At 41.0% G+C, this 24,731-nt stretch overlaps 3 protein-coding genes across 4 annotated transcripts in view; 1 reads left to right on the top strand and 2 right to left on the bottom strand.

Moving 5' to 3' along the window:
• Nucleotides 1-54: 54 nt before the first annotated feature.
• tnfrsf13b (TNF receptor superfamily member 13B) lies at nt 55-3,191 on the bottom strand. The gene is made up of 5 exons (XM_086016765.1): nt 3,122-3,191; nt 2,330-2,457; nt 1,902-2,018; nt 762-1,028; nt 55-687 (listed from the first exon to the last, which is right to left on the bottom strand). The coding sequence occupies exons 2-5, from the start codon at nt 2,442-2,444 to the stop codon at nt 431-433; spliced, it is 756 nt and encodes a 251-aa protein (XP_085872891.1). The 5' UTR covers nt 2,445-2,457; nt 3,122-3,191; the 3' UTR covers nt 55-430.
• Nucleotides 1,290-24,731, top strand: part of slc39a11 (solute carrier family 39, member 11) — a 68,359-nt gene continuing 44,917 nt past the window's right edge. For both annotated transcript variants that reach the window (XM_086016760.1, XM_086016759.1), the window contains exons 1-2: nt 1,290-1,403; nt 6,683-6,782. The gene's annotated coding sequence lies outside the window, so the exon portion shown is untranslated. The remainder of the gene's footprint in view (nt 1,404-6,682; nt 6,783-24,731) is intronic.
• sstr2a (somatostatin receptor 2a) lies at nt 12,439-18,662 on the bottom strand. The gene is made up of 4 exons (XM_086017037.1): nt 18,344-18,662; nt 16,550-17,035; nt 14,837-15,162; nt 12,439-14,347 (listed from the first exon to the last, which is right to left on the bottom strand). Exons 2-4 carry the CDS (start codon nt 16,938-16,940, stop codon nt 13,916-13,918), a joined length of 1,149 nt encoding a protein of 382 aa, XP_085873163.1. The 5' UTR covers nt 16,941-17,035; nt 18,344-18,662; the 3' UTR covers nt 12,439-13,915.

Here is a 24,731-nt window from a genome sequence, read left to right as displayed (position 1 = left end):
TGCTTTGTCTTACTGATTTGATTTAATATCCAGTCAACTCCAATTATTTTTCCATCCATTTTCTGTCGCTTTTTTTCCTGAGAATAGAGGGGAGCCCCATCTTCAGTTGAGCCCCAAAGGTTTGTAATGACCTTTAGATGCCACAAGATGGCAGCAAAGCACATTTTCCCTATTAGACTTGATTTTATATATGGTCTGACTAAATGAAGCTGAGAGGCTCCTGCCTTCACTTCATTTTTAGCACCAAAACACCAAGGTAGGTGAGTTTTTCAGTGAATAATGTAGGATTTAGACCCCTTAAAAAAAACTATGAATTACTGTATTTTTTAATTCCTAACAATAAGCACAGCCCTGCTGCAATTCCGTAGTCCATGTTGTCATGGTTGCTGCTTGTTGGTGTACTGTAAATACCCTGAAGTGAAAGTCTCGGTCATCCCACTGTTGACTCATCATGTACCTCCAAAGTGGAGGTATGAGACATGTTCTGTATCCAGAGGGGATACTGATTTGGCATGAGGGCATGGTGCAGCACAGCTTGCTGATCGTATGTCATCGGCGCTCTGGAAGATGCTTTATTGTTGCCGCCGCCCATTGTGGGATCAGGGTAGCAGTGGACACACACGCAGGTCTCAGTGGGGCTGGACTCATCTGATGGCTCAGTAGCACAACTCGCATGTGCTATGAAATCTGTTGATGCGAGATCATGTAACAATTAACAGTACACCCTAAAGGAATGTCACTGATATCACCACCACACTAACTTTTGGAGTTTGAACCCAGCTGACCTCCTCGCTGAGCACCTCCCTGCCCCTGCTTGGTGACCACTTGGTTGGGGTTTGTTTCGGATCTTCTCCTTAGGAATACGACCAAGGCAAGAGACAGGCTGGACAGCAGCAAAACCATACACAGGCACAGGAGGGCATAGAGGAGGATGGTGGAGTCCTCCAAAGCCGTTTGTACGGAGAGCCCACTGGCGTTTAGGAGGTGTGAGGTAACTTCAACAGGTAGCTTTTTAGTGGTCACTGGAACTGATTGAGAAGAAAGATCTTCAAAGGGACATATTATGGAAAAATATACAGTACTGTAAATTTCCAGCGACCCCACCCCCTATGGCAATTACCGGGTTCAAGGTTGCTCTATTCATTGATTTTATTATATTTTTTGCTACCGTTTTAAAATTATTTTGTACTGCCTCCTGTATATCTTGGATGTAGTACAACTGTTGACCACTAGATGGTAGCACACTATTTTGGGTGGTGGACAGGTAAATTGGATGGAAGAAGGAAAACAGGAAGTACTTGCAGCGCGGCCTATTTTTTCGCTGAAGATTGTGGAACGTCACGTTCTATTTAATCCTGCTATTTACACCTACAGGAAGCAACGGCCAAGGTTCATTTCATGAGGTAAATCTTTGGGCATGATTATTGAGGGATATTGTGAGATGATAAGATTGTTTGGGAATTTGTTTGTTCACACAATGTGGATTGGTACACCGCTGTGCAATATTTTAGGATTTATTTAGAGTATTTCTATACAGCACATTTGTTTTTGTATTTTTTGAACATTTAAAAAATTGAGTTAAAAAACATACTGTAAATAAAATTAAGTTCACATGTGATTTCACTTATTGTTGGGGTGGTACAGAATTTAACCCACGTGATGGGGTTGGGGAGTTAGCATTTCAAATCCATTTTCCACATTGAAATGGCAAGAAATGCCATTAATGTGTTCCACCTATATTTTCATTCTAGAAAAATAACACTGCATTATTTAAAAAACATAACAAAAGAAAATATAAAGAACTGGTATTACACACGCACACAAAAATATGTCAAATTTAAGGTATTTTCGTAATAATTACCCATGCTAGCCTTCACAAAATAGGTCAACTCAGTACTCACTGTGGCAGTCCTGCAAGCACTCTGCTGGATGTCGACCACAAACATCAGCACACCTCACACATTTCCTCAGAAGCCCATCATAGTAGTGGCCAGGCAGTGTTTTACAATCCGCTAACACTAACAGAGGCAAACCCATGAAGAAAATAATAAGAGAACAGTCCACTTTTTACTTTTTACTTTTTGCATGATGTGATTCTAGATCTCATATATCATTTTGGACCTTAAAATGAGCTTGAAAATCATTTAAATTGCACACTTCCTTGACAAGGACATGAATGTAATTGCCTGTATGGCAATGTTTGATTATCAATTATAAGTGTTCTATTTTTTCACGAGATCAGCCAGGACACCTTTTCTGCTGTGTTAGCTTCAACAATGGCACCATTTTACATTTAAAGACTTGCCCTTGCTGTGAGTTATTAACTTACCACAGTATTGTGTGCACTTGGTGATGACCAGTGGTTGTTGACACATCACACTGCATAGTAGACATTTTTTAATCAAACTGTCCCAGTACTGGCTTGCAGGGCACTTGGCACCCATTGGTGCTGATTCCCTAATGGTGACAAACACAGACAAGTATACACAACATGTAGCTGGCAAAAAAAAAAAAAAATCTGTGGTGCCCCTTCCCCCAAAATTTCTTTTTTGGTGAAAAATAATTAAATTCTGAATTAATATCCTTGAGAAATATGTCCGAATGTTCTCAAGCACAGTTCTCTTCGCGCTAGAAAGCACAAAGTTAGTCAGGTGTGAAAGACAGTGCCCCCCCCCCACACACACACACACTCACGCTCACACACTTTTTTTGTTGGCTTGCAAGCCTGAATTGAACTCGTGCATATTAGTCACAACCTGAGGGAAAGAAAAAACACAATTGATTTTCCAAAATGCTGTAGAATAATGGGCAATGTTGGCTTTCTATGGTGAGTCAACAGTCTGATTACTCGGGCAAAAATGTGCAACCAGTTGACAAGAGTGAATGAATCTGAAGAGTTGGCGCTTTGGACGTTTGATGTTTCAATTGAATTTAGCTGTTGAAAAAAATGAATATTCGAGAAGTTTCAGTTTTATCAAACTTCATCAAAAAATGTAACCGATAAGGTAAAGGTCTTCTGATAAGATTGATTTCCTTACAGTACAACATTACAGTATGGATGGATAGATAGATAGATAGATAGATAGATGTTGCTAAGCAATCACGTAATGTTTGGTCTTACCTGGAGAGATGAATTTGATGGCAAATGCTTGTTTGAATTGTGGGTGAGACTAGTCTGCACCTAACCCTGGAAGCTGATTTGTGTATGGACTCTCGGTGTAGGCTGGGACTTCCCCGTGTACAGTACAGCTTCAAATCTCAGCTTCCTACAGTATGTCGAGTTTGCGCATTCTCCATGCTTGTGTGGGTTTTCGGTTTGTACTCTGGCCTCCTCCCATATTCCAAAAATACTCTTGTTCGGTATATTGAAAGCGTGAATGTTAAAAATCCAGCTTCAACTGATTCATTTTCATGGCACTAATTGTGATAATAGCCCCAAGACTCAAATGTACGGTGACCCTGAGGTGCAGAACACAAAGACAAAAAATGTATCCCGACAGCATTTTTAAAAATCACAACTAAAATTCAAAGGTTTGTTAATGTGTTTTGGGGGGTTTATGATTGGTAGGGTGGTATAAATAAGAGGGTTTTTTTGTGAGTGTGAGAGGTTTTTTTTTGTGTGAGTGAGAGGTATTTTTATGCTGTCTGTCATCATGAGAGATTTATTCGCCCGTTTTTTTTTTTTTTTTGTTCGGGTGCACTGAACGTGGGAGGATTTTTGCATATATGAGTTTTTTAGTGTATGTGAGATTTTTTTTTCAGTGTGTGTAAGAGTTTTTTGAGAGATTATTAGCGTGAGAGGTTTTAATGCTGCCCTTGATTTATTCGTGCATGTGACAGTTTGTTGTGCATGTGAGAGGTTTCTTGGTGCAGTTTTTTTTTCTCAATTATTTTTGATGAGAGTTTTTCTGACGTGAGAGAGCGATTTCATGTGTACATGTGAGATTTTTTGTTGTGATTTAGAGAGTTTAGGTGTAGCAGGTTTTGGATGAAGTAAAAGTCCTTGTTGGCCAATATGCCAATATGGCCCTGCATACCAGGAAGTTATTTCCCTTCTTTTTAAATGATGCTATTAGAACCCAAACCGCTAAATGGATTTGAAGTGATCACGTTTGTGTCTAGTCTAAGAATGAATGTAAAATGAACTTGGTGACTAATATAGGGAGGCGCGATTTTCACATACTCTAGCCCAGCTGTTAAGAACAGACCGGAAAGCTTGCGGTGACAACTTGCTAAAACTTTAGTTTTGGTTTTTGCAGCAAACCACTCACTGGAAACATCATGAATTGTTTTTGAATGAATAAATATGAATGCATCCCCTCAAATGGATGAAGCGCTATGATTGAAAACCAAATAATCATATTTGCCAGCTGCTTCAGGCCAAGGATCAAAATACTGTACACATACTATATACTGCTTCTAAATATCTATTGTAACATATGTGCTGACTCTCTATAAATAGCAGTGCTAAATACAGGCGAGTAATTTCGAAAAAAAAAAAAAAAAAAGTTAGCTTAGATGCACGATAAAGAAAATCATAAAGATTTGGTAGAAGTAGGAGTTGATCACACTGAAAAATGTGTCCAACTAACTGATAACATTACATTTTCATTGACAGTGTTTATTAGTGTTATGTGCCATCAGAGAATTAGTTAACAATGAAAATAATATAGATCTATATAAGGCAGCAAAATGTAGTCTAAAGTCAAAAAGACACTTTTTGTTAACATATTTCAAAACCTGGAATTTCCGATTTGCCAAATTGCAGGTGGTAAATATGCACACAAATTTTACCAGCAGATGGAGACATCCTCTAGTGTTTGAAAACTCATTAAGCTCATACTAAGTCTTCAATAGTTCAGTAATTTTGAATATAAATCTTGTTATGGGTAGTGGGTTATTTACTTTTAAATTTTTTTTGGTCACACATTGTGAATAAAGGCATCTTAGTGAACAATGAAATAGGATTTACGGAATCTCTAATTGTGACAACTCAAGTGATAGTCTGTACATGCTATGTTACATCTAGGACAAATTCAAAATTGCAGCAAAACTAGTAGCTGAAGGTCAGCCACGCATGAAATTTACGTACTTTTATCGGCCATTTTTTTCCCCACGCGTAACTGCAACGATGCTTTAATTGATTTTTGATTGGTTGATTTATTTCTAAGCCACATAACAAAACACTACAAACAAACAACACCATCAATAAAATCACATATAGGCCTATACATTGAAGAAAAAAACAAGAAACAAAAGCACTTCAACAAACAAAGCCAAACAAATAAATTGACCAGCACGGACTTAGGTGGGCCGTTCCGGTCTCTATACCCCATAATTAATCAAATCATTGAACCACTTTACTGCCATATTGTGTCCCTGGTCTATAAATGAATTGTACAGCCATATATTCGATCTAAATGGCAGGTGACATCATGAATTAGGTTGTAAGTGGCGTGTTTGACGGGATGAAAGGTGTCTCATAAGTCCTGACATCAAGCATGTGCATGTGAGATCAAAGCATGCAAAGCCACACGCTGAGCATCTCCTCTTGATCACATAGCATCTCTCCTCCCCCCCCCCCCCCCCCCCCGTTTTCTTTCCCCACAAGGGCATCTGTGCTGGATCAAACAGACTGTTGTGCGCTTGCACAGGCACAGTTTTGGACATCAGCATTACAATGCTTTTGGAATGATCTACTTTGGTTCTGTTTTCCAGCATGCAGGCAAACCTGACCTTGTTTATTTGGTCTTCTCATCCTGATCGCCACAGTCCTCCTTCGTCCTATTTTCAGTAGTGCGAAACACAGCACAGAGACTGCTATTAATCAATATGTTAAGTCTGAGTGTGTCCATAACAACCACTATGTAACTGCAGGTACCGTTTTTTTTTTCATCGTGAGACACGAATGTGGGCGACATAAGTGTTCATTGTCAGTGCAGTGTCTATTTTTATATTGCGTTATGAAAATGACTGGAAGTCAGGAAGACAAACGTACTACTGTAAAGCTATTGTCACATTTGCATCATTCAAAAAATATATCAGTGGAAGTCAACCCAAACATATTTTTTTGAGAATATGTTCCCAGCAGGAGCACTGGTTGAAACACGGCATTCTGATTAATTTGGCGTTTGTGGAATATTAGTTAAGCAGCAAAATGCACTCGTTTTTAGTCATCTCCGGGGGCGGCCATTTTGTCTTCTGTCGACTGAAAATGACATCTCAACTGCTCACAATGACCAATCGCGGCTGACCTGTTTTTTGAATATGATCCATTTGTAGCCCCGTCAAACTCGAATACAGCTCCTCTGATAGGCCCGGCTGTATATGACATTACATTGTAAACTTTCAATAATTTGTGTCAAAGAAAGAACTATATGAATTTAGGTTGTACAGTATATCTTTTCATTGCCCTACTCGTGTTATTAATAGCAGTGTTGCCCATAGTGACAACTGAGGTGGCTTTCACTGCCACAACAACATGAGCTAAAAACTAGCGTTAATGTTAGCTGACCCGCTAGCATGCCAGTATATAACAGCGCACCTTCTGAAGCACTGTTTAAAAATGTTCCATATGTATTGACCTCAGAAAATGGGCCAGTGGGCTTGTTTGCTTTATGTATTACTGTATTTTGAAGGTTTACAACTACCTGCTAACAAAACATTTGAATGTATTTTAAAGGTGGAGATATTTGCACAAAGAAAGACTAGGCCTACGAGTGCAAGAGCATAATGCAGAGAGACGTTTGACACACAGAGGGTTCAAGAACTGGAAGAAGCAGGTAAGAAAAGGACATTGATTGTTTTGGAGGCAAACAGTCTGACTAATTATTAAGGATGTAAAGAAAGGAAATTATATCTATGCTTCATTTCATGGATGACTGTCATTGCTGTTGTTTTTTCAATTGCTTCATCTTCTGATGGTCATCGGTTATCTGATGTTTCAAACTCAGTGATCGGCACCAAATCCTGATCGCGTAAAGCACAGGTGTCAAACTCAAGGCCCGGGGCTCGGATCCGGCCCACAATTTCATTTTATGTGGCCCGCAAAGGCAAATCATGTGCGTCAATTTCACGTTTCTTGCAAATTGTTTTCATTTTTAACAACAGTGAGATATGAGATCTTTTGTTATTTGTTACCAATCCTCCCCTATAAAATAATTGAACAAGCTATTACTTACCGGCTTTTAATTTCAAAACTAGCTATCCATCAATTTGCTGTGTATATGCGATCATATAAGGCAATCATATATTTATATCCGTTCACAGTCATAACGGCCCTCCGAGAGACACTACGATGTGGCCCCTGACAAAAAATGAGATTGAATTGTAAAGCCTAATGTTTTAAATCCTTTCCTTTTCCTATTTGGTCATACATGTTAGAGGTTCACTGTCATCTCCATCCGCTCACCTGCATGACATTCATTACCCCATAACAGTCGCTCGCTTTGCCGGCGGCAGGAAGACTTGTGAGTCACACTCATCGGGGCAACTCCGCACGAGAGAAAAGGGAATGAGGATCACTCATGCATGTAAAGTGTCAAACCGGCTTGCCTTGCTGAGAATATCTTAGGCATGGATGCATCAAACCATACATAACATTTGATATTATCGTTTCATTCATCTCAGATTCCTCATAGTGGCGAGTGGCATCACGCATTTCTTTAGTTGTACAACTGCATTTTTTAAAAATCCATAATATTCAATGAAATAGTTTCTACTGTATAATAATTTGCGTATGGTTTTTGCTTCACGCATCTCAACAATTAGATTATTTTAGAAATGTTATTTATTTCAGAAGTGCAATTTTAAAAGTGATGCCTGTGAAGTCTTTTTGTGAGGGGGCGCCAGACTTTTTCTTACACTCTTTAGTGCATTTAGTGCTAAAGGGCATCGAATTTGAAAAAGTGGCTGACTTCATCTGAAAATGCTTATATATACAGGTATATATAGATTTTTTTTTAATTAATGTTGTTTAAACTACAGTATCGTTTTAATGTTTCCAAATTATTTTATGTTAAATAAGCTTTTGCACAGCACTGTTGCAGCTGCAGTTGTTTTTTTTGTAACTAAACTTGAGTTGAGTAGAGATGAATTTGCACTTTTTCAAAATGGGGGGAGGAGAGGCCAGGCACAGTAAATACATTGGTTACATATTGACAAATGTCGATTAATTGGTGTGAATAACTGGGCCGGCGATTTCTTTCCAAACTGCAAAACCAAAAGCCTTTTGATCATTAATGGATAATGAACAAAGAAATTACACATAATTAAAATTCATGTTTACTATGAAATCCTTACTTTGCTCAGTGCGCAAGAAGAAGTGAAGCAAGAAGTGAAAGTCGTGGCAGGGCAATTCATGATTATATGATTTATTTTCCCTAATGAGATTTTTGATGATAATGAAAACATTTGAATAGGTGAAAGTGCTAATCTGTCATTAAAAAAAATAAATAAATAAAAAAAACACATTAATCAAACATAGAAGATACAACAATTCATTTAAATGAATAATTTATCTTTGCCACTGTGAGGGTCGAACCATCGTTAAATATTCAGATGTGTTTTAAGTACCGGTACATAGATTTAATACACTAGCAGTGCCACTACTTCTTTGCTGATGAGCTGAAGTTTAAGGCCTGCTTCAAAGTGATCTTAAAGCATTTGTTTGTCCCTTAAGAGTAATTGGTTTATTTATTCATGGCCCCTGACATGAATAAATGAAGATAAAATGCATTTAAAAGGACTTCAGAATGAAAGTACGTGACATTTTTTTAGCCAGCCTCATTCATATTATATTATATATGATGGTGTAACACAATTGAATCTCCTCAAGTAAATAAAACACACCATGGGAGCAGCAAGTGGCCTTTGTTTTAATCGCAGAAAAGGACATTAGATTGTCCGATACAAACATAATTTTCTAATATTCTACACCAACGATGTCGTCACAAATTCTTACATTAAGTCACAAACATGAGCAATTTAATCTGGGGAAAATGACATGTAGGACTGTGTTTTGCTCATCATGTAATAGTACAAAGGCCTTTGAGAAACACAGTGTTGCTTGAATGTACACTGATATTAAACGTCATGATGAGTTACAAGGCACATTGAGTAAATACACCGCATGGAAAAGTTGATCCAAGATGATCCATTCTGTGACTCTGGTTGACTTCTTGTCATTCCTAAATATTTTTTTTTCCACAGAAAATCATTGACGGAGAAATAATTGTATGGTAAAATTATACTGAAATAAAGTAAAACTACTTGACCTCTGAGGATGTTTGACATACTGGAATGATAAGAGAAGGGATACAAATGTGCTGTTTATTTGTTGATTGTTGTTTATGGAAAGCTGGTCAGCAGCCAGTCGCAAGCCTAGCGTACATATAGACCAAGAACCATTCACAAACCTCCCGTGTGGTCGTTTTAGTGCCTTCATTGAACTTAACATGCACGTTTTTGGAATGTGGCACAAAGGCTGGAGATCAGATTCGAACCCGGAACCTCATCGGTCAGGTAGGCATGCTAACCACGAGGCAGATGTGATAACCACAAGACCATTGTTACGCAACACCAATTCGGTGTGACTATTTTCTGCTTGACTTGCTTTTCAATTCACTGATAATGCTTGCAATGAATCATCGTTAATAGTTTTCCAACAAGTGTGTGGTGAAACAGAAGGCTCTATTTTCGTGACCCGCGCGGCGTGTGGTGTATCTCTGTGCGGAGGCGGGTTGGACCCGACGTTGGAAATTTTGCAGACGAGTGCAGGCCGGCGGATCTGCAAGAGGGAGGGCTGTGATGCTGGGGGAGTGGTCACAGCCGACTTCAATCGCGGCCGATCAAAGTGGCTCATTTAATTCCTTTTAAGGTTTCCCACGGCAGCCATTTTGAAAAATGAGAACTTACTGAGTGGCAGCCAATTTAGAGCATTCTGACTGATCTTTCAAGGCTTACAGAATATTGCATTTTATGAAAACAGAGCAACTACCAAATGAAAGTAAGACTCTCTTTTGGTGAAAAGATACTTTATGCACAACAGTTACTTTTATGCTATTGATTCTTGCTTTAGTGACATCTCAAAACATTTGGACAGTCCTTTTCTTCTATAAAATACCAACATCAACAATGAAAATGTGCTTTTGAGGGCAAAATAAAGTATTTACAAGTATCACCAGTGTAGCAATTTTACATTTGACAAACCTTACAAACAATTTGCACACTATTTAGTCGTAATAGTAGTATTTAATAGCGTGTGCGTGTGAGTATGCACGCCTCTTGCCATGCATGTGTGCGTGTGTCCATATATGTATGTACTGTACATTACGTCATTCCTTCTGCTTCCAAATTTAAATAATCTCCGACCTCTTTTATCTCTTTTGTGACAGTCTTTATGGTAGATTTCATGTGACAAACACTGGGATCAATCACCAGCTGCTTGTTGACCTCCGGCACCCCAACACCTCGATTTGCTGTGCCGCCAAGCGGAATGGATTTAAAAATATAAAATATTATGGTTCCGAGAATACTGAAAACTCCGTCTACTCTGAGACAGTGTTGGATGCGGTTTCAGCAAGCCTGAATTTTAGGTTTCGCCACAAAATTGTCAGTATGCAGGGAGAAACTCCAAGACGCTCCTTCTGAAAACTTGGAGGGTACTGGTCTGCCAAATTGTCAAACGCGCACAGCAAGCTTTTGCGCTGGTACTTAAATCAGGATCTGCCGGCATTTGCACCGAGGTGCAGTTGCGCCCGTCTATGAAAATAGAGCCCAAAGGGTGAAATGTGCAACCCCTTCTCATACAAGATTAAAGCCATGTTTTTTTCACAGATACAATACAGACTTAATATTGAACAGTGCATCCTCTGTGCACATTGTAGCCCTTCACAAATAATTTTGATTAAAAAAACAAAAAAAAAAACAACACAAGGCGAGAAGGCCTTTGCTTCTTCTTCACGTTAGACTATACATTGGTAGCCAGAAGCCTAGTAGCCTAATTTCAAGAGATATTTAGGTCTTCTTTATATACAAAAAGCTCCGGGTGTCTACATGCAACATATCATTGCGCTACATTCACATTAGTTTTGGTTCAGACCACCTTGTCAAAGTGAATTAAATATCATAACGGCCCGTTTAGCACATTATGTCCGAACGGCCGACGGCATGGAAAGTCTTGGTGCATTTCTTTACAGTATGGGTCCCCAGCAAGAGTTTTTAGTCTACATCACTTTGTGCATGCAAAGCAAATGAGGGGATGGACGTACAGAGGGGAAATTATTTGGGAATGATGATGGATCACTCAAGAAAGTACGACAAAAAGAATGTGTTGTTTTTTTTCTTTATACAGAAAGGCATTCAACCGAAAAATTGCTTCACCAAACAGCCTTTGGCCAGTTGAAATCCTGTCGTGGAGCATTTCACTATTCAGCATTTCACGCAAACCCCCACCCCTCCCCTCCAGGTCCTGTTGTGTTGTTGAACGCTTAAGGGACAAAAGTGCAGGGAGTTTACATCTGTGCCATGCATTGAAGGCAGCCACTCGTTTCATCGTCATCTACCGACATTAGAATGCAAGCGTGTGGTCCATTGTGTAAAACCACTTACGATTCAGACCAAGCTGATTGAGCCCAAATGTAGCCTCACGCCGTGCAAAACGATAGTGAAAAGCGCTGAGTTCCAAACATATGCGTGGTATCAAACTCATTCCTAATTCAGATCCTTTGTATTCATAACTCTAGGTGCCCTAAAAACATGCAAACGTGTGGCCAAGAATACTTTTGGATGAGGGAGTGGGAGGAGTTGCTTTGAAATATTAGCTGGCTGGCACAATTATCTGTCACATTTGTCACCATTGGATGTATGAAATAAAAAACCAGTGCACTGAGTGCAGTGTCTGGTAGGGTGTATAAACTAAATCGGGCTTGTCCTTTTTCTAAGTCAACCCGACGCGGCAGGATGGCCCTGTCTTTCAACAGAGCCTCAGAAAACATCCTCGGTGGCACGAAACAAGAGGTCACGATACACGCAACTCGCGGTAGCAAAAAATGCAATCGTATTTCATTGAGTGGATTGTTTTCCTCCCGAAATGCAGGGTGTTGTGATGAGTTTGAACAATAGCGTTTGGGCAAAGGTCCACATCGATTTTCTGAGATGGCAGTCAGCAGCGCATGGGATCGCTTTGGTCCAGCTAGCGTCATTTAGGAACTCAACATTTTCTCCATGCAAAACAAATTCGACAATGCTTTGAATTGAAAACCAGGCAGTGTTAAATATGTTCAGTATAGTTCAAGAAATGTCATCTTTTATATTAGTGTTTGAGGAAAGATAATGGTTTGGAGAAAATTGTATAAAAGGTAAATCCAGAAATCTCTCTAGTAGGCGTTGCCGTTCAAAAATAGATGAAATATGTAAGCAGAAATGTACAATATTGAGTTTTCAGTCAGCAGTGATCATTTAATGCCAGTTGTCCAAAATTTGGTCCCATTATGCCCTCAAAACTGTGCGAGACATGCGACATTATTAACTCTCTTACATTACGTTTCTTTCTCGGGAATCGCAATAATCTTCCTGGATCAATTTGAGCCAATTTGGTTGTGATAGATCCCAATTAATATTGTTTGTATTTCCATTACTACCTCCAAAAACAATTTAAACTTTTTCCTCAATTGTATGTCTCTGACTTTCAACTGTGTGTCACTTTGACCCGCGACATAATCCGCTGCGCTAATGCTAATATTTACCCGTCAAGCATCAGCTGGGATCATGCGAAGCAACTAGGAAAGCCCGGAGAAATTATTTGTCAGTTAATTCGTACACTAAACAATCCATAGTTACATACACGATCATGTTTTACGCATTGGCACATACAGGTACTTGACTTCAATCTGAATTTCTAAAAACCAATGGAGAGGCTGATAGTAGATATCAGCGTAAATTGGAACCTTTACATTGTCGTGTTTTAACATTTCAAAAGTCAGCGCTGCATAAAAACGTGAAAAGTGCCCACTGACGATAAAAGCAAGATTCCGCAAAATCTTAAGTACGTAGTGAAAGGTTCCACACACACATGCCACAACAGGAAAATATTTTACTGACCTTTTTGATTGGCCCACCCATGTTTGCACATGCGCCAGGCTGGCAAAAACCATGTTTGTATATTTACACGTACGAGCTGTTTTGAATCAAGCGAGGTTGCCAATTTCTTTCACCATCCCGCCATTGAAGAGTTTACGGATCAGTGCGGCGCTCCTCGGCAAGCCGCCAGCGTCCTTCATCATTGGGGGGGGAAACAGCGTGGTGTTTGTTGTGAAGCGTTTGCCATTTGTTTCTCTGATAATCTTCTAACGACCGGGCTGGTGTAACAGATCATTACCATATACCATTACGTCTTATTTATTTTTTCTGGGATGGAGTTTCCTCTTTGGAGGGTTGCTAGGCCGTCGTCCACTAAAATGTTTGGCTTCCTCAGCATGTCTCCCCCTTTCATGAAAACAACGCCTAATGGCATCGCGTTTCCAAACATCTCCCGCGAAAAAAGGGTGTCTCTTGCTCACACACCATTAAGCAGTAAAGTCGCCCTTCTATCAGCAGATCCAGAGGTCACAATTCGCCAACACGGGCCCAACTGAGCCTTGTTTCCAAGTCGGTGACATAAGCGTTGGTGCAACTGATGTTTGATGTCGGTCGAGAGGCTTGCTGTGTGTTATTCAGTGTTCAGGGTCAGTCGGTTTGCCTCATCCGCTCAAACAGTTGTAAACTTGGGTCAATGTACCTTCTCTGGCCTTTGTTGTGAAACTGTTTAGATTTGACTGAAGTGCCAGAGTCCATCGGACGCTCGGCTATTGCTTCAGTGTCTCTGAGTAGTTAACAGTCGTGTAAGCAGACGCTCGGCCTCTCGCTGTTGCTGCCCTCAAATGCTGGTCTGCAGCTCACCATTGAGCAACGCCGCATTGTGCGCCTCCAAATTGGCGTTGATGATCAGCGCGTTGTTGACCATCCTGCTCCTGTCCGCCCTGCTATCGCTGCGATCCATCTCATCCAGGCCAGTCACCTTTTTGAGACAGAGCACCTTCTGGAAACTCTTCTTGAAGTTGTCCGACAGGAAGGCGTAGAGAATGGGGTTGGCGCAGCTGTTGGCGTAGCCCAGCACCACCACGAAGTCGAAGGTGCTCTTCACGGCCGACGTCGGGTTGATGGAGCCGGTGACCGAGGTGACATTGAAGATGTAGAAGGGCAGCCAGCAGAGGACGAACACGGCGACCACGATGGAGACCATCCGCGTCACCTTACGCTCGGAGCGTTTGCGCTTGGTCGAACCCACTCGCATGCCTGACGATTTCACCTGGGAAAGGGAAACGTGTCAGTTCCTCAAAATATTCATGCCGTTCATGTGAAATGAACCCTCAAGCACCATTTATTCATTCATTCCTCCATCCGTCATCTATAGCAATTGTCCTCATTAGTGTGACAGGTGATCTGGAGCCTATCCCAGCTAACGTTAGGCAAGAGTTGTTTCAATTCGCCTAGCGAGTATTTTTTGGGGGAATGTGGGAGAAACTACACACGAGCACGGACAATAGGGTGAAACAGCTTTTAAGTCACATCGGCTGATTTGATGAATCTTATTTTTCGAGGCTGAAATTCTAAATTTAGCTCATAGTCTGATGTAATGCGTATTCTCTACTGCAGACGTTCAATAAGGCGGCTCGATTGCAAACAGAGTTCAATGACCGACAACGGCAGCCGGCTCAATATTTTCGATTCCGGACGCAATCATAAGTTTACAAGCAAAGCAAAAATTTGAGTACTCGTGCAGTAGACCAGTTCTTACCTTGACTATAATGAGCAGGTAACATAGACATATGACGGCCAGGGGCAGGAAGAATCCAATGAAGAAGGTGTAAAATATGAAGGCGGTGTAATAGACATCCTGCGGCTCGGGCCAAACAATCCCACATACGGGAACCTTGTCCAGACCGCTGAAGATCATAGTAGGTAGGATAACTAACAGTGATATGCCCCACACGGTCAGGTTGATTAACTTGGCTACCCGGGGCTTCCGCCATTTTGTCGACTTAATGGGGTGAACCACGGCCAGGTATCGATCGATGCTCATCACCATGAGGCAAAATGTGCTGGTGAACTGATTGAGAGAGTCTAGGGGAGAAACAGAAATAGTCAGGAATCACTTACGCTTTTAATCAAAACAGGAGAAACTTAATTGCAAAGTAAGGATAGCAGAATGATGACACACAGTTGGAACTTGGAAGTGTGAATATTCAGCGCTTCTCAGTGACAAAATGTGCTTAAAGTAGTAGGAAGGATTTTTGTTTTTTGATCCAGGACTCTGTGTGCAGTGGAACTGACGTCTAAACGGACTATTTTGGTGAACAGAACTTTCCACAAATCTAGAAATACATTTGTTATTTTTGAGTAAGGCAAGCAAGTAAGTACATGGTCCGTCATCCTTCAGCGGCCGGGGTACCTTTCCGTCATTTGGCAGTCCGTCATTTTTTGTGACGAACTGAATTGAAATCGTCAGTCCATCAATCCGTCAGTCGGTCCGTCATTTAAGTCCGTCAGTTAGTCCGTCAGAACTTCGTTGGTCCGTCAGTCGGTCCCCCTAAAAATATCAGAAAAACGGGTGTCCGCCAGTGACGGACTAACGGTCTGTTAGCGATGGAATGAAAGATTGTCTCCGACGGATGTGGTTAGTGACGATTACATTGACAGATGAAAACACAATTCCATTGTTCGTAGTGCCGTCTATTTTAAAGCGGAAGTCAACCCAAACATATTTTTTTCAAGAATATGTTCCCAGCAAGCCCACTAGTTGACATACAACATTCAGATTAATTTTGCGTTTGTGGAATATAAATCAAACAGCAAAATGCACTCGTTTTTAGCCATCTCTGGGGGCGGCCATTTTGTCACTTCTGTCGACTGAAAATGACATCACAACTGCTCACAACGACCAATCACGGCTGATCTTTTTTCAGAATCTGAGCCGTGATTGGTCGTTGTGAGCAGTTGTGATGTCATTTTCAGTCCACAGAAGACAAAATGGCTGCCCCCAGAGATGGCTAAAAACGAGTGGATTAACACAATTCCACAATATTTATCAGAATGCCTTGTTTCAACTAGTGGGTTTACAAAGAACATATTTTTGAAAAAAATATGTTTGGGTTGACCTCCGCTTTAAAAGGTGTCCCGTTATTTTTCATTCATCAGCGAAACGGTAAACTCGTATAGGTTGGGAAACTCTGTCCTATTGTGTCATATGAAATGATCCAATCCCTTGACATATATTTTTCAAAGTATCATCCTTTGGGTCCTCTCACAGGTTCCCCTTTATGACGATTCTTCGAAGTAATTTACTGTCGCTGTCTCCCAACTCGTGGACTCCACAGCTCTGCCAACGCATTTCCTTTCCTGTTTTTTTTTTTTTTTTTTCCAAACATTTGCCTCTCGCGGAGCCACAAAGTGCCCATTTGCTCAAACAGAGTTTGGCTGCTCTGTGAGGCGTGCTCGGCTCTCCACCTACCCACAGTCATGATCACTCTGCACAGCGCTTCGCCAAAGGGCCAGTGCACCAATGCCAGCTGCAAGGCGATGAACGGCAGGCTCATCATGCACAGCACGTCCGCCACGGCCAGATTGAGGATGTATATGTTGGTCACCGTCTTCATTTTGGCGTAGCGTAGGATGACGTAGATGACCAGGGCATTGCCGCAGAGCCCCACCGCGCACACCATGAAGTAAATGAAGGTGATGACGACTGAGCTGGTCTTGTCCTGGTGGGGCTCCCTCGTCTCTCTTGTCAGGTTCAGGTCCAGGTCGGACTCGTTCCCTTGGAGGTAGCTGTCGTATAGGAGTGGCTCGGGTATGGTCATGTTTGGTGGAGGCGAGAGGAAAGACCATTGATCCAGCGCCATAATTGCCGAGTCGAACGTAGCTAAAATGCGGCCGAGGGGTTTGCGATGTGCGAGGAACCACGGGTATCACATCGCAGATGAAGGCGGGAATACATCTAGGAGGAAGATGACAAAGTGAGAGGCAGAGTATTTTGAGTGACAGTAATAATATAAGAGCCTTGGCAACAGTTACCGATTATTACTACTGTCAGGGCTAATATCAGATGCTCAGAAACGGTATATTTGGCTCCCTGCAAGCTACCATTTTGTGCAATTTTCAACCACTTACATCCCAAGTCATTTATTTCCACCAGTGTTCTCGCTGTCAAAACCAAACCATAAACCCAACACCGGGGGTCAAATCATCTAGGCCTGGGCTTGATGTCGTTGTGTGCATACATGCAAACAGGCAGGTTCGAGAGACGAGGGCGTTGTGCCGCTAGCGGAGACAAATGTTTATTCAATCGATCTTAGGGACAAACAGCTCCGACACCGTGGGAGGATCTGTCATTCTAGTTGAGAGAGATGTCCCAATTTTGGTCACATCTATTAAATAGGCATGCCACCTTTGGTTGAACCGTTTCGAACATCATACTGGATGCAAGGCTTTTTTTATTTATTTATTTTTATATCCACCATATAGAAAAAAAAAAATCCTCTATTTTTCACATTTACGGACATCTCATTTAAATAACCTACGTCTGAGCCATTTTTTTGGTTTCAAAAGAAAAATGCCGGCCATATCCTTTCAAATGCTTTTTTGAAAGAAAGAAACATAGTGAGGTTGAAATGACAAATGAACCAATCTGTGAGGATGTCAAAGTCGAGTTGCAAAGTAAAGAACGTGCGGGAACGTTCCGGTGCTTGAAGTGCAAGAATGGCAATCCAACATAACTTGCCTCAACCTCATCACGCCAGCCGCTAATGAAATTATTACCATTCTTCACAGACATACTCAGGAGGACATTCCTACTCTGCCCCGCTTTGGCTCTGAACAGATTTGATTTCAGACCATTTTAGAAGAAACATTTCAGGGAAATCTTTGTACCGTTGCAGTTTCGGAGTGTTTTTATCTCGTCTACCTCCAAAGTAATCTTCGCCAGCCACCGGGGGGCTGTCACTGCGAGCGCAGACGTGAAAGTCTATCAACATAATTGAATTAGCAGTCACACGATCCACATTGTTTTTACATTCTACATGAACCCACGCGGCTTTATCTATTATGGCATTAGTGTTAATTTCATCTTGATCGGTGCTGCACTGTAATTATCATCAAAATGTATCAGGTTTATCCAGGACTTCATGTCAACTAAGACGATAAGGACTTTTCGGTTTTTGAATTCATCTCACTCAAACGGTTGTGTTTTGGTCAACGCTTTGGCATGAGTATTTGACCATTTTATGTATTCACTGAAGAGACTTACTTTTAAATAGAAAATGTCCTCCATGTATCAAGTCCATCGTGTCAACTGCCAAGGTGTCTTTACGGAGCGCGTCCATCTATCCTTCCATCCATCCATCCACCTGCTCCTTCTCCGTTACGCGCGGCTCCGGCAGTTCTAGCGGCCACTATGCACCCTCGTCACAGCCTGTGCGAGCTGTATATCAGGTCTTTCTTTTTTTCTTTTTTTTTTTTTTTTTTTTACCAGCTCCAAATGTTTTTTTTCCCCTCCGGCGATTTATGCTGAAATAAACCCAAGTGAGGAAAGGGTTGGTGGAGAATCCAAGCGACGAGTGCGTCACGGTGACAGGGTGCGCACAAGACTGCGACTGTGAGAGAGAGAGAGAGACTGACAGAGACAGGGAGAGAGAGAGAGAGAGAGAGACGGACAGAGAGGGGGAGAGAGAGAGGGAGAAAGATAGAGAGATCAATAGGAAGAAATAGATTTAATCTGACCCAGGGACACATTGTCATGAGAAAATCTTTATTAACTGTACATGCATGAATAATGCATTTCCACAAAATCCAAGCTAATGCCTGGTGCTTTGATTTGATATGAATTGAAAGTCTACTATCATAATTTGCGGATTATTGAGTGCGCAAATATAAGACACACCCGCAATGTTTTAAAAAAAGAAACAACATTTATACATGTGCCGCATTTAAAAGAGGGTATTTTGATTTTATCACAGGACATTTGGGAGCGCACCACACACGCAACCTTACATTTGTGTGATGGAATTGGAAGTGCGAGTGGAAGAGAGTCAAATGGTTACAGAAGAAAAATGATGACTCTTGTAATTTTGGGGAAGCCAGCAACTGCATGTAAAAATGTTGCGTGACTTCCATGTCCATGGCAATCGGATGTTTGTGTCTAGGCTACATAACACAATAAGTTTCAAATTTAGGGCAGTCCACTCTGAAAACTGCCCTGGGAGAGGTAAGCACCAAATTTTGAGTCACATCATGTCCGTTGGGGGTCATGACCTCATTACTGCATTTCCATCAATATGTTCAACCTTTAAGCTTTTTTTTTTTTTTTTATAGCCAATAAATGTTTAGGTTGAGTAATGGCTTGCTGTCCCCACAGACCAACATACTTTGTTGTTGGAGGTCAAGCACAATGCAAACAAGAGGGAGAATAATAATAAGAAAAAGTGCGAAGGCATTTCCCTCTCTCGATTCTGTGTCAACTTGTACCACTTTCATAACAGAACGTGACAAAAGAGGCAAACCGCAACAACATTCGGATGCGGCAGTTTCAAGGAGAAGCCGAAGTCATCTGGGACAAGCCGTCAATCTGTTCAGCTAAATCCTCTCAAAAATACATATTTTTTTTATATATGCTAGGCCAGAAGGAAGTGCATTTCAAGGGTGACTTCTACGACTTGCGATAAAGCTGCATGAGAAAATCTTGTCTCTCTTAAGCGCCGCTATTTTTAATGCCGGACGACGTCCTATCCAAGTTTCATGCTTTATTTATGTCCAATATGAATTTGTTTCATCCCACCCGGGACCAGGGAAAGCAAACAATACAACAAGGAGGAGATATTAAAGCGTTGAGTTAGTGAGCGCACAAATCCCCCATTGTAAATCAGTAGCCAGTTTGCGGGGGTTATTAGTTCTGGGTCAAGTGAGGTCACCGGTCTACTAGCAGCCAACAAGCTGGAACAAGTGTGTTCCACATCCTACTGGTGTCAAATATGACTAAAGCTCTCGGGCGCAAATTCAGTCGTGGTTGAAGTAGTAGTAGTTGGGGTCATAATTTAAAAAGAAAAACAACCAATTTACATTCCGGACTTGCAAAACAATGCCAGAAAAGCATCACCTGCCTCATGCTACTCATGGCAAGCTACATTGTCTCAGAGGCCTGAAAAGCATCAGTTTTTTCTTTCTTTCTGCGCGACATGCAAAGCTTTCCATTATAAAATCTGGTTTAAGAGAAAAGCCTGAAAATTGTCCACGGTGTTGGCGTGCCGATCATATTTTTGGGGTGCTGAAGCAAGGTAAATCCAAGCACCCCCAACATTTGAGAGATTTTATTTACTGTAGCTTTTAACAAGCTAGAGAAGTTTTCAAAGCATAAAGTACTTGGGAGAAATGTGATATTTTTGGAACAAAAAATAGCCCACCACACCTTTTACCTCAAAAATAGTTTGATCCAGCTCTTCTCGACTCTTCTCCTCGCTCGCGTGGGGCACTTTTTAAAAGAGTGAAGTCGGCAACAACTCATGCCGATTTTTTTTTTTTTTTTTCTTTTTTCCCCTTGTCGTGTGTGGGGTCTCGCATGTTCTCTATTGGCGACTCTGCGCCACTATTCCAAAGAAATGAAGTTGTTTCCGCTTGCAAAATGACAACCGGCTTCACATCACTTATCGAGAAGAATGATTTTATGCTATGAAGGATGTACTGACCGCTTGTCCACTGTGCCGCTAAGAGGCAAGCATTTCAAACAAAATACCCGCTATCCAAGATGGCTAGCACAGCATGCTAGCAACATTCGTAGTTCAGCCTGCTGACAGAGGCCATGAGAACAGCAGTTCGGTAAAAGCAAGGGCTGTCTTGATGATGCGCTTTCAAACTGACAGGCTCAGCGGGAGGACTCCGAAACTTTCTTCTTGGCCCAAATTTGGCCCTCAACTTTTTTGAAAGATTTTCATCTGAGTTAAATACAAAGGAACTGAAGTGCCAAAAAGTCAATTTCTGATCCAGATGAAAGCCCGACTTCATGAAAACCTCTCGCACTCTCCTGGTGCTTTTAAAGATGACAGTACAACAGAAAGACCAAATGCTGACAGCATCGTCGCAAAAATAAAAGATGACGGCTCTCCTCAACCTTCCACTGTGAGAAAGCATTGACTGAGTGGCCCATTTTAATTTTTTACCCCCCCCCCGTTTGGATGTTTATTCCTTTGAATCCGAGCGGCTGTTGTTGTGCTAATTCTAATTGTCGTCAGCGCGCAGACAAGTTGTTCCCATGGCGGGAAGCGACGACAGGCGAGCGTCGGGCCAAATGTGCCTGGCTTCCTGTTTCTAGCGTGACGAGTCGCGTCTGTTTCGCCTGTTCCTTGAGTTCGCCTCTTGTGTCTCCTCTCCAGCAGCCTCGCGCGCGTTTCACGCCACTTGGCAAACTAAGCGCAGGCTCAAAGTGTGACTGATACGATGCTGCTGCAAGACCTTGACACTATGATTGTTGTGAAGTGCTCACTTGGATATGATTTATCTGCAGTTTAGCACCTTTGCGCCAGGTGATGGCACAGCATGCTAGCGCAAACACGCGCGCGCGCGCACACACACACACACACACATGCGTCGGCGCACAGGCAGTACTTCTGCAGTGCTTCTGCATGCAGTGGACCAACAAAAACAGGTCAACTCATTCAGTACCAGACTTTTTCAGACCCATTGTGAAATGACATGTAAATACGTCATTGGGATAGAATGAGTTAAAAACATCTTGTGGTTGAAGGGTTTTTTATCTCATTGCATGAGGCGTTGCCGATGTAATCAAAACACTATTATCTCCAATGATGAGTGCTGTTCATGACAACAAAAAGATCAAATCGTTTGAGGCGAGGCACATATAGAGGTGTCGGTAAATATAATTATTATGGGCTGCTGGGGTCTTTTCCGATCTGATTTCCTTCTATTGACGGCACTTGTGATAACGCTAGTACTGAAAGTTGTGTTCTCGTACAGTATATAATTTATGTAGGGCTGTGCAATTAATCGAAATTCAATAACAATCAGGATTATTACACTCCTTGATTACAAAATTGGCATAATCGTGAAAAAAACGATTATTAATATGCATTTATATCCAACGCACTATGTTTGTTTCAAGAAATCATTCTTGAATTCCTTGACATTTTCCATTTGCAACTTTTTTTTATTTTCTAATTTATTTTATCAATTTAGTTTGGAACTTACTTATAGTGTTTCAAAGAAATGTATTTGTCTTTATATTTTTCACATTTCAACAGTTTCTTGTCTTGTACCGAAATGAATAATCGTGATTTCAATTGTTACCAAAATAATTGTGATGAATATTTCATTCATAATCGAGCAGCCCTAGAAGAGACCATACATCCAATTTTAAATTCAAGCGCTTTCTGGCTTTTTCAAAATCGTTAAACCCCATTGAAATATGCTTTAACGTCCTGGCATAAACAGCCTTGTTTGTTTTAGCCGCAGAACACATACACGCGTACACAAATCAACCTGCGATCCAAAGACGCAGGCGATCCAAAGACGCAGGCGAGTTATGTGTGTTCTTACAAGAATTGGATCTAATGCCGAAGCAAAGAGCATCAAACATAACGCTGGTACACAAATGTATTGACAGAAAAATAAATACTTTGAAACTTGTTGTCCGACCCGGCTGTCACAGTTCAGCAACACGTCTTATCTTATCCTTTTTGTTTGTTTTCCTTTTCCCATTCAACATTCAAACCGCCCCTTAGGAGATGAGTAACATGTAACTGTGCTTTATTTTTTTATTACTTGAGATATTCAAGCAACAAAAGAAACTCCTTTTTAAGATATGTATGATATCAAATGGCGATATATAGAATATTTTGTTCTGACGCCAAGGTGTTCTGCTCTTCAGTTGGTCCACATGAACCTTGAATGTCACGCGTAACCTCAAGCATCAGAACCAGCCTGAGGCAAATACACATGATGGGATTACAGTGATCTTGAGGTGTTGACAGCTATTTCAACATTTCTTAAGATTAAAAAGAAAAAAAGAACAAAAATCACGTCAGCTGTAAAATATCATGTATCTTGGCATTTTTCAAAGCATAAAAAGAGACATTTGTCATCTTGATGCAACTTGAAACATTTGACATGTAGAATGATTGCCACCATGGGCAAAAAGTAAAATGATGGGAACAAAGTCAGAATTGAAATAAATTAATGTGACACCTTAACGCGATTGAGTCGCAACCAACCATGAAACAGTGAGCCTTGAACATTTTATTGATCATCAAAGTCAGGAAGAAGCTTTATTTTGAAAATCAGGCACATCATACGTGTGCCTCTGTCAAACTGCTTGTCTCGATTACATGTTACAGATAAGTAAGCGTAGCTAGAAAAATGAGTACAAATATTTTAGACACACTGACTGCAAACAAGCACATCTGTTGCAACACGTGTGAAGATTTACCTCGGGGAAATCAACGCAAACATATTTTTTCATGTTCTATGCAGGCCCACTAGTTATAACAGGGCATTCTGATTAATATTGCGTTTGTGGAATATGAGTTAGGAAGCAAAATCCACCCATTTTTAGCCATGTCAGGGGGCGGCCATTTTGTCACTTTCGGTCGACTGAAAATGACATTACAGATGCTCAGGGCTCAGGTAACGACCAATCACTGCGCAGCTTCAGAAAACAGGTCAGCCGTGATTGGTCGCTACCTGAGCCCTGAGTAGTTGTGATGTCATTTTCAGTCGACAGAAGTGACAAAATGGCCGCCCCCGGAGATGGCTAAAAATGAGTGGAATTAATTTTTATTCCACACTTTCCCTTTAAGAAGTTTGATAATCCTCTGTTGTGTTGGAGCCTTGATTCATGTAAATTCACTTGGTGCAACAGATCGCCAAGCTGTGATCACCCCTGTGTAACTGCAGACTAACAAACAGATCTAATCCGATGCAGGTGTTCGTTTTGGGAATGAACATTTACAGTGTGAGTCCATATTTTCCTTCCCTCTGCTTGGTCTAAAAAAACCCCAGCTTTAGCGCAACTATAAAGTCACATGTTTCTAAATTCTTTAGAGCTCATATTGTACATATTCGCAAAAAAATGTCCTTACACAAACATGAAATTAAGTTAAAAAACACAAGGTCGAAACAGAAAATCCACACCTGTGACAAATGCATCGATGTCAAGTCGCCGCTCCGTTGAATAATGAGCAAAATGAAGAAAAAAAAACCTGTCAAGGAAAATGGCCCCAGCGCTTTTGGCTGACAGAATAAAATATCTACATTGGATTCACAGGAGATTTGCAGCCTTTTACGCATTATTTCATCACACTGACATCTGTGTAAAATCAAGAGTCCTTTTTTTTTTTTTTTGCCTTTGGGTGTTAAAGTAATCACCAGTTTATTCTCACGAGTGCAGTACATCACAGTAGGATTGTAGACTGAGGGCACATGAGCAAAATAAGCAAATTTATCTTTTGTGGCTGTAGGGAAAAAAGATGGTGTCTTTTACTCTTTCGGTTGTAAACTATTTGAGGTCATTTATTTCAAATGCTCCATAGTTCAAAATCATTAGTGGTGAAACTGATTGTAATTTCAGATAAGGTATTCTACAATAATCATGGTCAGAGGCACAAACTGTTTATGGTAGACTAACAGGCATG

The sequence above is a fragment of the Filicampus tigris genome, chromosome 19, assembly GCF_054856515.1.
Source record: "Filicampus tigris isolate MCC_2025a chromosome 19, RoL_Ftig_1.0, whole genome shotgun sequence".
Lineage (NCBI taxonomy): Eukaryota > Metazoa > Chordata > Actinopteri > Syngnathiformes > Syngnathidae > Filicampus > Filicampus tigris.
Note: the sequence above shows the minus strand (reverse complement) of the source record. Positions and strands in the feature narration are given on the sequence as shown.

Coding starts and splice junctions, on each gene's coding strand:
- tnfrsf13b (XM_086016765.1), bottom strand. CDS start 2,444: ATGGGTGCCAAGTGCCCTGCAAGCCAGTACTGGGACAGTTTGATTAAA. Junction 1,029..1,901: donor GTGCTTGCAGGACTGCCACA/GTGAGTACTGAG, acceptor CTTCTCAATCAG/TTCCAGTGACCACTAAAAAG. Junction 688..761: donor GCTGGGTTCAAACTCCAAAA/GTTAGTGTGGTG, acceptor TCGCATCAACAG/ATTTCATAGCACATGCGAGT.
- sstr2a (XM_086017037.1), bottom strand. CDS start 16,940: ATGGCGCTGGATCAATGGTCTTTCCTCTCGCCTCCACCAAACATGACC. Junction 15,163..16,549: donor CAGAGTGATCATGACTGTGG/GTAGGTGGAGAG, acceptor TTTCTCCCCTAG/ACTCTCTCAATCAGTTCACC. Junction 14,348..14,836: donor ACCTGCTCATTATAGTCAAG/GTAAGAACTGGT, acceptor TCCCTTTCCCAG/GTGAAATCGTCAGGCATGCG.